At 30.7% G+C, this 15,111-nt stretch overlaps 1 protein-coding gene and 1 pseudogene across 1 annotated transcript; both read left to right on the forward strand.

Annotated features, from left to right (window-relative positions):
* The first annotated feature begins 8,134 nt into the window (after positions 1-8,134).
* Positions 8,135-9,877, forward strand: LOC139783909 (uncharacterized). Its single transcript, XM_071723069.1, has 5 exons — positions 8,135-8,278; positions 8,371-8,487; positions 8,616-8,706; positions 8,864-9,009; positions 9,203-9,877. The coding sequence occupies exons 1-5, from the start codon at positions 8,211-8,213 to the stop codon at positions 9,384-9,386; spliced, it is 606 nt and encodes a 201-aa protein (XP_071579170.1). The 5' UTR covers positions 8,135-8,210; the 3' UTR covers positions 9,387-9,877.
* A 1,484-nt stretch (positions 9,878-11,361) lies between these two features.
* LOC139783908 (uncharacterized) lies at positions 11,362-14,687 on the forward strand (annotated as a pseudogene).
* The last annotated feature ends 424 nt before the right edge of the window (positions 14,688-15,111 follow it).

The raw sequence follows: 15,111 nt of genomic DNA on the forward strand, positions 1-15,111 counted from the left end.
ATTATTGCGCACATACACATTGCACACATAATATTATTGCGCACATACACATTGCACACATAATATTATTGCGCACATAAAATAAGAAAATCATTTTAACACATTGTACACATAACGTTATGGCGCACATACACTTTGCACACATGACATTATTGCGCACATACACATTGCACACATAATATTATTGCGCACATAAAATAAGAAAATCATATTAACACATTGTACACATAACGTTATTGCACACATACACTTTGCACACATGACATTATTGCGCACATACACATTGCACACATAACGTATTACACACATACTATAAAAATTTTACTTACAACCTTTTTTATATATCTTATTGTTTCGATAATAATTACTTACGCATATAGTACGGATGAGCATGGATAGCGTATATACGGAGGCGTTTGTAATTAATTCTTGAAAATGGTTTATCGTAACATAACTTTATCATATATGGTTGAATTCGTAAAAAAATAACCTCTTATTTGGTGATAAAAAATTTTTAAAATTTTGAAAAAAATGTATTGGTGGCGGGGGTATATTTAAAAATAAAAGAAATAAAAAAATTATTTTGTCATTATTTCAAAGTACTTTTGAAGCCATTTCATTTCCATTTTTGAAAAGTTTTTTATCTCGTATAGTTTCGGAGATATTCGACCCGAAAGAGAAAAACCGATTCTTTCGAAGGGGTGTTTCACCCCCTAAAAATGAATTAGAGCCCCTATAAAAAAATACGTGTCTGTTGGATTTTTGTGTTTAACAACATACTTAAAGGAAATTCAAATCGGAGCCGGACAGTTGTGGTAGTTTCCTAGTGACTAAGTGTACATTGGATTTACTTATCAGGGTTTTCTCTTCTGCATTGTTGTACATTATTTTTGCAATTAAATACATTTCATTTAGTATTAATACTGTGATCGTAAGTAAAACAATTCTTATATGTATATTATGTACTTTGTTCGTACATATGAGTAAACATTTTCAAAATATAGATTTCAATACGATATAAATATAATGTCTTCCGTGCAACGACATGAAATCTTGTTAAAACGACAGGTAAAATGTTTGTTGGAGCAGCTGCAGTATATCTATATACTCTTCCCCTACTCTTCCGCTTGCCTTCACTTGCCTCCCCTTTTGTGGCTTTATTCGCAAAGCCTGTATTAGCGGTCTAGGTAATATATATATAGATATCTGTGGATCACACATCTCCGTCGGAGTATTGCGATAATAAACATTGTTATTTAATTAAAGAACAAATACAATGTACTAAAAATTATTCTCAATTTTTTCATTTTCTTTTAACCATCAATTCACGTTATTCTACAGGTATATAACGTTCAATGGTATGCGGCACCATTGCAAATACAGAAAATGATACTATTCCTACTGCAAAGGAGTAACAAGGCGTTTAATATAGATATTGCTGGATTGTTTGCCGGATCAATAGAAGGTGCAGCTACGGTAAAAGAAACATCCCAAGTAGCACATACACGTTTCAGAAATGTTTTATAAGCGTTTTTCCGAAACGTTTTATAACCGATTTCTAGAAACGTTTCTCATGAGTAAAAATGTCCATTCGAAAAACGTTCGATGAAACGTTTTGTTTGAATGATAAAGTACTTTATACGTCTTTTGAACGTGTTTATGACGTCTTTGAGACATGCGTGAGAATGTTCTACAAGCTTTATGCATATACCATCTATGACGTCTATTCTTTTTCGAAGAAATTCCTGAACTGGTGCACATTCGTGCAATAAGTTAAAGTGAAACAAAATATACTTGTCTCACTCTAACTTAATTGCATTACTGATGTGCACCAATTCAGGAAGTTCTTCAAAACGGAACACACGTATAAATGTTCTTTCAATGGCCACGTTCAGCAGAACGTTCATTTAGCAACCGTTGGAAGTTTTCTAAGCTCAGATTTGTCCGATGACAAATAGATTAAGACCGGTAGGACAAAATTAATTTAAGTAAATAAGAGGATATATGTACATGGATAAAATAATTTATTTTATTCAATAATAATTAGTGCAATATAAATTTAAATGTATAAATTTAAATGTACGAAAGTCTCCCCAAGCAAATCTTGAAGTGGACCCCAACGTAGAGAAGGAAAAGAGGAAGGCCCAAAGCAACGTGGTTGGGCGGAATACAGAAGGCCATGTCAGAACGCAATCTACAACCAGGAGATTGGAAAGACAGGAAAGGCTGGAAACTGGGAACCGGAAGGCGAAAAACGCTATGAAAACCGGATATATATATATATATAAATTTAAATGTTTCAAAAAAGGCTATTAAAGCTATTATTTATATAGAAATTTCAAGAAAACAGGGACAAATCTTTTTATTCGGAACAGGATAAAATAACTTTTTTTGTAAAATAAAATCTGTTAAAGGTAAAAAACATGATCAGAAATCATACTATAAAAAATACCATTAAAAATTTATAAATCTGACAGCGATAAATCAATGTATATGTTACGCAATATATATGTTGCAATAAATAAGTTGTCTGGATAAACTCTCTCTCTCTCTCTCTTTCTTTCTTATAATGTGCAAATATCTTTCTTTTTCTTAAGAAACGGAAAGACAGAAAGTCAATAAAATATAATAAAATAAATATATCTTTTTTCTTTGTCTCTAAATTCAGCTTGATATCTCAAAATTTGCGAAAATTAGGGCAATTACGTACATTTTTTTAAACAAAAATCGGAAACTCTCTCTCTCTCTCTCTCTCTCTCTCTCTCTCTCTCTCTCTCTCTCTCTCTTTCTTATAATGTGCGAATATCCTTCTTTTTCTTAAGAATGAAATAAATATAAAAACATACATTTTTTTTAAAAAATCTGAAACCTTTTTTTATTAGCAATGTTTCTAATTCTATTCTCTTTATTTCTTTCTTATAATGTGCGAATATCCTTCTTTTTCATGAGAAACGGAAGTCAATAAGATATCATATAATGAAATAAAAAGGAAATTAATATTTAAGATACATACCTTTTTTCTTTGTCTCTCTCTCTCTCTCTCTCTCTCTCTCTCTCTCTCTCTCTCTCTCTCTCTCTCTCTCTCTCTCTCTCTTTCTTATAATGTGCGAATATCCTTCTTTTTGTTAAAAAACGGAAAGACAGAAAGTCAATAAGATATCATATAATGAAATAAAAAGGAAATAAAAAAAAAAGATGGAGAGATTGAAAGACGTAAATTTTTTGAAATATAAATTTGATATTTAAGATACATACCTTTTTTCTTTGTATATATATAATATATATCTCTCTCTCTCTTTCTTTCTTACAATGTGCGAATATCCTCTTAATCGCTTTCTCTCTTTCTTATAATGTGCGAATATTTTCTTAATTGCTCGCTACGGTCACGAATTGAAGTGACTGATTTATCAGTTTTAACATATAATATGTGAAAGCAGCAACTTATCCTACATATAACATAATTCACTTAAAATTGCTCGATCTATGAACGATATCATTTGTTAATTTTTTTAATTTATATTTATTTATATTTATTTATATTTATTATATATTTTTTTATATAAAAATCCTGACCGTCTTCTAACGTACATTTTTTTTAAATCACGTACATTTTTTTAAACAAAAATCGGAAATCCCTTTATTATTAGCATGTTTCTTTAATGTATATATTAATTTATACTTATTTCTATTTATTAGACAGACAGACAAACAGTCGGGTTTTATATTATAATATGATATAATTTTTTTATATAAAAAGCATTAATTTTTTTTGGCTTTTGCAGCTTTCTCCATTTCATAATTTAGTGCTGCTCTTAGCAGTAGATCATCCTGACCGTCTTTTAACGTACATTTTTTAAAACAAAAATCGGAAACCCCTTTATTATTAGCAATTTTTTTAATTCTATTACATTTTTTAGTTCTTTCTACCCCTATCATATTTCATATTTCATATATAATTCTTTAAGATTCGGTCAATTAATTCCCGAAAAATTGGAAAAACTTCTGATAGCGGCTTCCAAAAAGATTGGTAACGAAAAATTATACACTTTATAGCACTCCCCGGAAAGTTCTACCCCTGTTCCTACGAAATTTGAAAAATTTCTAATACCGGTTTCCAAAAAGATCGGTAACGAAAAATGTACCCCTACACTTCATATACAATTCTTTGCGATTCGGTCAATTAATTCCCGAAAAATTGGAAAAATTTCTGATACCGGCTTCCAAAAAGATCGGTAACAAAAAATTATACACTTTATAGCACTCCCCGGAAAATTCTACCCCCGTTTCATATACATTTCTTTGAGATTCGGTAAATTATTTCCCGAAAATTAGAAAAAATTAGAAAAACCGGTTTCCAGGAAATCGGTAACGAAAAACTATACACATCATGGCACTCCCCGGAAAATTCTACCCCTGTTTCATATACTTTTGGTAAAAATTCGGTCCACTAACGAATGAGTAGTTCGCGGACATACGGACGGACGGACGGACAGACAGACAGACAAACAGTCGAATTTTATATAATAGTATGATAGTATGATATAAATTTAAATGTTTCAAAAAAGGCTATTAAAGCTATTATTTATAGCTTATTATTATTAGATTATTAGATAAAGCAAATTATAATTTTGAAATGAAAAATTTAACAAATAGGTATTTTTGTTAACTGCAGAAACGTAAAAAATACGTTTCTTAAATCATGGTTTCAAAAACATTTTTGTTCAAACGTTTCTTAATGGTTTTTTACGGTTATGAAACTATGAATATACGTTCAAAAAACGTATATGAAACTAATATGTATCTGGAATATGCATTATTTTATATGTTAAATGTAATATATTTCAGGAAAAGTAAAAAGAAGTTTACCTATTATTACAGTTGTTGAGCACCGCACTATCATACTTCACTGTTCTTTATTCTACGAGGCATTGACGGCAAGATACATTAATTAAAGATATTGTAAAAAATGTATAGAGATTATAATTATAATTATAATTATAAGGATGTAGTGTTACCTACTATTTTGAAAGAAGTAGAACTGATAGATTAAATAGATAAAACCGAAATAAGGATTATTAAAGTTAAGAAAATATTGTTACGCTCCGTTCGCTCTTCGAGTCGCGCGCACTCGCGAACGCGTCCGCGTACTCCCGGGATCGCAGAAATAACCACTCTCGTTATTAAATAAGAACTCGGGTTTATTCAGGCTCAGAACGGAATACAATAAAGAGTTCTGGGAAACCGGTCCGAACAAAACGGGTCACCAGATCAATCTGACAGGCGGTAAATAAATCAATAATTCTATGCGTCCCCGTTGTCAAGGGACGCGCTTCGGCTTGAAGCTTCTGCGAAGTGGAGCCAATTTCAGCCCACAAGTACACCTGTGTCTCGGCACGGGCGCAACGATCGATATGACAGTACGTAAAACACAATAATTTATATGTTTATAATAATATATATATAAATATATTTTATCGGTAACGGTGGTATATTAAATTTAACAAATATTAAGTCAATGGTTGATATATCGAAATGTAAAGCTGACCGTCTGCCACTTTTCTAAAGGATCAAAGGGAAACTTACGAGTTCACTCACTACGAAACGAATGAATAAATGCGCTACTGAAAACTGGCAAATACGCCTGCGCGATCTTTTGTCAGAGAATTCATAAATATTTACCTATGAGAAATATACATCTGTCTATTATCTTATGTCGCTTAATCGACTTATTTACAGAAAATTGTTAAATTGCGCGTGTTCCGATCTCATGGTAATATTTTGTTACATTTTCGCAAATTAGATAATTTATGTTAGAATTTGAGCTATAGAGTATGAAATAAAATGGAGCAATACAATATGCAACTAATAAAAAAAGAAAAAAATAAGCGAACTGGCCTCTCCGGTGTCACACGCATCTGCATGCTCGTGGAAAAATGATCGACTCTTTACATATTAGCCTCAATCGGTTTCTGTTACTCACAGTTGGTCTGTGGCCTTATCAACGGTCTAAACTTGTTCAACTCCAGTTCACATTGCTTTTTAGTGTTTTGGCGACCTTTATCCTAGGTCAGGTATGTTAATAATTTTAATTATATAATCCACTCTTAAAAAGGCCGTGTTAAGTTAATAGTCGAATTTATTGTTGCTTCTTTTCCGCGATGCTGATTGGTTATCTCGATGTATTGCGCGCGTTATACTTCGTGTCAGATGTTATCTCGTGTGAAGCTTGCATCCCGGCTTGCTTCACCATATGATTTATGTGGCTGTCATCGCCAAAGTAGAATGACAATTAAAGTTACTTATTCAAAACGCAGTTATTTTCTTATTGTGGTGTAAATGTTTTGTTATAAAAAAAGCTAAATGGTGCGCGCTTGTAGTGTCTAGTTCCTCTTCTAAAAAGGGCATGTCATCGATACTCGAATCTATCGAAATATTGTTGTCGCTTTTCCGTGATGCCGATTAATTGGTTCTCTTGTTGCGCTTACTTCATGAGCGGCTGTCATGGCATATTTTGACAGTTGTGTGATTAATAGTGTAATAGTAACAGTGAAATATTAAAGTTAAATAGCGCGCGCGTAGCGCGCGCCTGTAATGTCTAGTAACAAGATAAAAAATCTAACTTTATTTTTAGCAATCTTTTATTTTGCGTTTTAATATACCAAAATCGTTATAAGACCGTCACAATATTAAATATATTGATATTGTTTTTATAACATGTGTTTGTTATTACATATAAAGAAAATTGATTTCTAATTTCGCTTAATATATTGCAGTTAAATAGATTTATCATGTCAAATTATGATACATTGTAAAACAATTAAAGACTTAGAGCCTTTCTCTAGTTGCATAAGAAAATAATAATTTCAGTGCAAAATTATATTAAAAAATTTCTTTGCAGTTTGCAGCATTTCTGACATCACAATGTACTCCAGATCTCCTCATCAATGTTCTTGCATCTGCATTATTTTACATTACCTTTGCAATTAAATATAGTTTATTTAGTATTAACGTTGAAGTCGTAAGTAAAACATACTGGATGACTGGAAGTTCGTGAAACTAAATCGATTTCATTTTATGATAAGCAGAAAGCAGAAAATAAATTAAACGCTACAGAAAGAGACCAGTTTTTTTGTACCAGCATGTAGTGTAAAAGAAAAGTCATATATAAACTTGTAAAAATTAATATTATAAAAAAGGGTCAACAATTCAGTTCATAGCACAACTCAATAATCAGTTCGAGATGGCTACTGAACTGACACAATAATTGAGGCGTTCTTCAAAATATTAAAAATTACATATGCTATCTAACATTAATAACTGAAACTGTGCTTTTGAAGAATCCTGGGGAGATTTCTTTCATGGAAGTATCCATATCGATATTTCCTAAATACACATGTTATATTATTGAGTTATGCAATTAACCAAATTTTTATTTGTTTTATAGATTTTATTTTTACATGTATATAAACAGATATTTTTTTCACGCAATATGCAGATAATAATTATGAAATTCTTCTGCAGTGTAATATGTTTAATTTATTCATTTTGTTGATTAATTACATGAATATTAGCTATTCAGCTTCAATAATTTCTCGAGTGTCATGCGGTATATTATATGTATATTGTATTCATATGTGTATTATTTTTCGGAAACAAGTTGTATTGTATAAAAAGATCAATTCTTCAGAATTATTTCCGAAAAATAGCACAAACAAGACAGATTTTTTAAAAATATGATTAAGAGAAATAGTATGCAATATTGACAGATAAAGTGTTTGCTGGAGCAACTGCAGCATACTTGTAACGAGTTAACTGACGAAAATGAAATCAATATCATAAAACAGTATGCTGTCTATGCAAAACGTTACACGATTGCGTTTACATGTAAGACAACTGCTTTAGATTTACTTTGAACGCGAATTATTATATTTGGAATATTGTATTTAGAAAACTAAACGCGCGGCGAGTTTATAATGAACTTCTTATCGAAATAATTGATCCTTTAACATTTTTCAGTGCTTGTTATATTTATCGCAATTTTTTTAATTTTATACCCAATTTGGTTGCGCGTTTTTTACACCTTACTGTCTATAAATGAAACTCGCGCACGTATTTCGCCGCTGCTTGTGACAGAATACTTTGTCGATAAAAGATACTTCTACTTGATATATTTCCATACAAATGCAGCCTTTTTTATTGGGTTAATTGCAATGATAGCGACAGGAACAATGTTCATAGTTTACTTACAACATGCATGTGGAATGTTTCGAATTACCTGGTAAGGGAATAAATATAAAAACAAATATAAAAGATCTATCAAATTGGAAAAATAGAAAGGCCATTTAATGATGCCAAAAGAATCATTTGCAGTTATCGTATCGCACGTACAATGACACTCGAAACTCTACGAAAAAACAGCTTGCAAAACAAATATTTGATATACAAGGGATTAATTTCTGCTGTGGATATGCATCGCAAAGCTATGAAGTTAGTATTTAATAAGCAATATGAATTATATATATATATATATATATATATATATATATACATATATATATACATATATAATAATTAGGATATAAAATACGCGCATATAATAATATTTTTATTTAAAGATTTTCTAACTCGACAATATCTAGATTTAAAATAATGTTCGCCCTTTTGATAATGACCGGTGTAATGTGCGGAAGTCTTAATATTTTTCTGGTAAATACTGCTTTTGTTTTATGATATATACTCATAAATAACAGTAATAAGATTAGTTACTACTAAATTTTCATTTAGACAATTCTAATTAATTGTTATTTTTTTATAATATTGATTTAATTTTTATGACAATTATTACAATATCCATGTATTTTAGATTTCTCAGATGAAATCCTTTAAATGTGATATTGAAGAACTTTCATTACGATTAATATTTATGATATATCTCTTGACTTACATGTTTGTGGCCAACTATATTGCGCAAGAAATTATGGATCATAATAATAACGTTTTTGTCACCGTGTAAGGGATTATTTTATGCGTTAAAATTATATTATATGTATATCCGTACAACAAATATGCACATATTCGTTATATGAATCACTGTAATAAAAAATACATTTAACATACTCATAGTTTAAGAAAGGTATAATAAAACTGTTTGCAAACACAGATTTTATTTATATTTCTCAATTATTAATTAATCATCACGTAGGTACAACGTTCAGTGGTACGTAGCTCCGTTGCAAATACAAAAAATGATACTGTTTCTCTTGCAAAGAGGTACCAAGACGTTTACTATGAATATTGCTGGATTGTTTGTGGGATCATTAGAAGGTGCTGCTATGGTAAGAAGAATATCTTTCAAAATAGTGTTGAATGTAAAATATATTTTATAGATAGATAAAAATAAAAAGTTATGTGTTATTATAGTTACTGAGCACGGCAGTGTCGTATTTCACCGTTCTTCATTCGATGCAGAATTAATGTAAAGCAAATCAATTGATATAGTGTAGTGGAATAATGATAGTGAAGAAACTAATTAGCACACTAAAACAAATTACATACTATAATCTAAAAAGTTGTATTGACTGATAATCTCGATAAAATTGTAAGAACTCTTAATTCTAAGAAAATATGAAAGTGTTTAAAGCAGTGATGTTTACAGTAAGTTAGCAATAATATATTAATAATTGATATATCGATATACCTATATATCTCGCACCATAAAAGAAAAACAATGTCACAACTCAGAAATTCACAATTTTCGGGAGAGAGGAAAAACAAATAATTCAACTTTTTTTTTAATTGTGAGACAACTAACGCAATTGCAATTACGACATTTTGTTATAATGAACTTATATTGTCTTTTTAAAGACGTCTGCTGTGATTTACTTGTCAATTCACTTATGACACTATTCATCCTGCGATTGCCACTTAATCGGTTTGAAAGAATAACGACACTTTTGCTCCCGTGCAGCGAATTTTGCATATAGATTTGTAACACTATTATAGCATGTATAGAGAACACCTTTTACGCATACTTTTTATGGGTTAACTCAAACTCAAAATCGAAATTTTTTGAGTTGTGTATTCTGCTTGAGTGCGATATGTAATACTAAGCGATTACCATTTCTCTAAATGGTTTAATATAACTTATGAGAGCACGCATCATGCTACGAAGAGACATGTTATTGCGTTACTGAAAATTGGCGAAATGCTTGTGCGGTTCTCTGTCAGGGAATACGCAAGTAGGGGAGACCAGGGCGAAGTCGGTCCCGGGGCGGAGTCGTTTTTGCAATTATCTCGAAATCTGTATGTTGTGTACTCGCCATTAATACTGTAAGCGCGGCTTATGGTGCCCACGTGACCAAGGGAGTTTAGTGAGGTTACATGCCATGTTGTGATTCTTATCGAAGCAAACGTGTTTTCGCAGGTCAAAAGTAAAATTTCTTCCGCGTCGAAAGTTTGTAATATCTTAAGTATTATTGTCTCTCCGAATCTCAAAGTAAGTGATTCTAAAGAGTAATGCATGCTGAACACGAATCCAGTGCAGTTTTTTTATTTTCATTGATTTCTATTATTTTATAAGCGACCAAACCTAAAACTTGTGTTCGGGGCGAAGTCGTTTCCAAGCCAAAACGAAGTCAAGAAAGCTAAATAATATGTGCTGCGTATGCTCGGAGATAATAGAAAACAGAGCCGATGAAAAACAGTGCATTTCGTGCAGGCGTAAGGCACACAACGAGTGCGTGAGCTCGTCAGACTCTGTTTTTACATGCTTTAACTGTTAGCGAAAAAGAAAATTGATTTTCTTGAAATTATTTTCCGCTTTTCATTTTTCTACTAAAAAACAATGAATAAAGTGTATTCTATTATTTTTTATGATCAAAATTATGTATCTTTATTTAAAATCCAGTCCGAGAATGAAGACACGACTCCGCCTCGGGAATTTTGACTTTTCGATTTTTGCACCTTTATCGTTTTTACTCTATACCGGTTGAACAAAGCGACGTAGACCAAAAATGCCTATATAAATTTTGTAGCCAAGGGTACACTCTTTACAATGGTATACTATATTTCACTAAAATAATTTATTTTGTTGTTAAAAATCGGCACCGAAAAAAAGGGCCGACTTCGCCCCGGTCTCCCCTATATTTCTATGAGAAATGAACATCCGTTCAATTGCCCATATTATATTGATCGCTTAATCGCCGACCCCTTCTCTAGTAAAATTGTTCAATTGTTAATGTTCCAATTTTAGAGTAATATTTTTCGCTAATTTTTGTTACGCTTATGCTAGATTAGATATGGTGCAATTTATAAGAAAGTAGTAAGTTATAAAGTATTCAATAAAAGGAGAAAAATGTGCGTGTGTACAAACCATCACTGACTTTTTCAAAGTCAACGCATGCTCCTAATAGAGTAATGATCTGTATCGAGACTAAATACTTTTATCTCAATCGGGTTCTTTTACTTGCTCTTGGCTTATGGCCTCATCATCAATCGAATTTTGTTCGATTTCAGATAACCTTGTGTCTCAGTATTCTGACAAGTTGTATTATTTTCCAAGTAAGTATATTCCATGTTATATCTTACATTTTTTTAATTATACACCATTATATTATACCGCATTGTTAATTGTACCATTATAAGCCACTACATAAGTTACTGATTACAATAATTATTTTTACAACATTTCCACGGAAAGTTCGACTTTCTATTTCTGTAGAGAGGGGCGAAAGTAATCACTTTCCGCCCGCTATGCCGGGTGGAACGTATCAATTTTCTTCCCTAGAGAGGAAAGTAAGCCCTGACGTGAAAGGGGCCACTCTCGCCTCTCTCTAGGCATGGAAGTCGAACTTTCCGTAAAGGTATTGTGAAAAATATCGTGTGCACCTCGGGTCGAAACCTTTTTCAGACTCGTGTGATTTGCCGCCCGAGCCGAAGACGTCTGAAAAACGCTACTTTCGCCTCTTGGTGCACAATATACTATTATCTTCTCACAACTTTTATCCAACTCCAAATATTAATATTAACAACACATCGTGAGATACACCTGCTATTTTAGAATTAGAATTGTAAAAGTTTCATTATATATCATTTTGCACTACAAAGCAGTTAATCATTTTTAACTTGTAATTTGCTAATCGAATAAGAAAATAGCTTTGTGATCTATTCAGTAAATTTATTGATTGTAGCTTACAACATTTTTGACCGCAGAATGTACTCCTTATCTTATAATAAAAGTTCTCTCTAACGTGATGTTTTGCAGTACGTACATTATAAATTATAACGCATTTTGGATGAATACGCATAATGTAAGCTTGCGCATTCAAAAAAACATACTTCATAAATAAATTTTTACATATAATAATCTTTTCCAAGTTTTTCAATAAGAAACGCGTTAAATATTATAATAGGTAAAGCGTTTAATGGAACGACTACAGCAAATTTGTAATGAATTGAAAGACGAGAACGAGATTAATATTATGAAAGAGATATAGAAACAGCGTGAAACGTTATACAGTTGTAATTATATGTAAGATAACACATGTTATCTAGGCAGAATAGGCAGAATTAAAGCTAAGTGAATTAATTATAAGAAATATTAAACGACCAAATAAACATGACTATTTAAACATTATTATTTTTTATACTTACACTAAATATAATCGACATATTTCTAAAATGTAAAGATATAATTTAAAAGTGATTTTAAAAAGTCAAAGAATATTTTTACTATACGGAATATAAGATATACACGTTTCATTTTAAAACATAAGAATTTTTTGCAGTCATCATTTGCAGAAAATATCATACTGAAAAAAATTATACAGCACAGAAATTTGAAATGTATTACTTATAATATTTCAGAACATTAAAAAAAGCAAAATTTATATAGTAATTTTTTTCAAATGCTCTTAGTGTTCAGCATGTGCTGTTTATTTATCGTTATTTTATTGCCAATTTTGACGCCAGTTCTTGATATTGCTTTGCATATAAATGGATCTCAGCCAGGTCGAGTACTACATTTCATGACTGAATATTTTATCGATCAAGAAAAATATTTCTACATAATTTTGTTGCATTCAAATGCAGTCATATGTATAGGAGCAACTACAGTGACAACAACAGGGACATTACTCAGAGGATATCTCATACACGCTTACGGATTGTTTAAAATTGCCAGGTAAAAAACAAATCTACGAAAAAATACAAAAGTTATATAGTTGAAAATAAGACTTATTTTGCATCAAATGCCTCCGTACAAACAAATTACGGAGAACTATGTATTTATAGCCTAAAATTAATTTATAGTTATCGTATCGAGCAAGCGATGACGATAAAAATGCTCAAAAATATCAGTACAAGAAACGAGATTATGATTTACAAGAAAATAATTTGTGCCGTTGACATTCAACGCAAAGCTTTAAAGTTGGTGTTTATACATGATATTATTTACATAGTATTTGTCATAATATTTTACTTTTTTATATAAGGTATTCTCAATTTTTATTATCCAGCTTTAAGGGATCCTTCTTCTTCTTAATAGCGATTAATGTAATTTCTTTGAGTCTCAATCTTTTTGCAGTGAGTTTTCTCTCACATTTTTAAACATATTAATCAATGACTTCTGTAAATTATCTCATAATATTTAAAGACTTTGCAGATAAAGAATAATATAATCAATAATTACAAAAGTAATTGAAAAAAGTGTTAAATTATTTTTAATCAATCAAAATTTTTGAGAAAAGAGAAAAAATTATGGATATGATTTTTTGTATTATTTATTTGTAATTTTATATAATAACCTATTTTTGCATATAAAATAAATAATGATTAAATATAACTAGAACTTTGATCATAATCGTGATATTTCAGATTTTTCAGTGTGTGTCGCTCGGAAACAAAGAGGAATTCGTATTTCATCTTTTGATTGTGTCGGTCATTCTTTTGTACATGTTCTTAGCTAACTATACCGGACAAGAAGTTATGGATTACAATAACGACATATATATTGCAGCGTAAGAAATTGTTTTATATAATGTCCATATAATTGTATATCATTAATTGTATTGTACATATTCGAGTAGTGAAAGCAAATATTAATAATTAGTATAATTATACAAATATTGGAATTATTATAATAATTATCTTCCTCAATTATTTGAGAGGAAGGGAAGAGAAATCTCGATTAATTGACTTTTCATTGGTCGATTTACCAAAACAATTATATTTGATAACATCTCAATACGCGACGTCTCAATCCTAAATTTCGCATAGGATACGTACAATTTCTCTCTCTCTCTCTCTGCAATTAGAACTGACGATAATTAAAATATCAGCAAGTACTTAGGCATTATATAGTTGATCATTTTGTCAGTAAACGAAATTCTTCTCATTTGTTGTCATCATTTTATAGATACAATGTTCGATGGTATGTATAGTTCCCGTGCACACACAAAAGTTGATACTCTTTATATTACGAAGAAGCAGCAAAGCCTTTGCTTTAAATGTCGGCCAAATATTCGTGGCATCTTTAGAATGTTTCGCCACGGTAATAATCATTAGATTCATACAGGATCTTAAAAATGACTATTCACTCTTCCACTGATAATGTAAAAAGACATATTTTATTACAGTTATTAAAAGCATCGATGTCCTATTTCACCTTTATGTATTCTATGCAACAATAATATCAAGGTATGCTATCTACACGGAAAAAAAATGGTTACTTCAATTAAACGTCGACGTCACGGGCTGCCACAAGCATAAGTAGTTAATTCAACTGGACATTATTGGACCAAATATTTAAATTATTAAAACAATTATCTGATGTTTTTTATTCATTAATATTGATGTTGCATCAATCAATTTTATCTCAATAACACTGATGCTGTTGATACAAAAAATGATGCTGTTGATACATCATTTTTTTTCCGTGTAATAAAAATCGATTATAAATTTTTATAATTTACAGAATAAAATGTGATATAAGTAAAGTTTGCACAAATTAAATGTGTTAAGGTAATTGATTTTTTCTTAGATAATATTCTTTGTAATATTGTTTGCGCGAGAGAAAATCGTTAGTTAAATAAAAATATCGGGGTACTTTAAATT

Source organism: Temnothorax nylanderi, unplaced genomic scaffold, assembly GCF_030848795.1.
Source record: "Temnothorax nylanderi isolate EJ_2023f unplaced genomic scaffold, tnyl_v1.0 TNYL_tig0558_pilon, whole genome shotgun sequence".
NCBI lineage: Eukaryota > Metazoa > Arthropoda > Insecta > Hymenoptera > Formicidae > Temnothorax > Temnothorax nylanderi.

Bases quoted from the DNA above. Each gene is read 5' to 3' on its own strand.
- LOC139783909 (XM_071723069.1), top strand. From the start codon at position 8,211: ATGATAGCGACAGGAACAATGTTCATAGTTTACTTACAACATGCATGT. The intron at 8,488-8,615 runs GTTAGTATTTAA...TTTTATTTAAAG, and splicing joins ATGCATCGCAAAGCTATGAA to ATTTTCTAACTCGACAATAT. The intron at 8,707-8,863 runs GTAAATACTGCT...CATGTATTTTAG, and splicing joins GAAGTCTTAATATTTTTCTG to ATTTCTCAGATGAAATCCTT.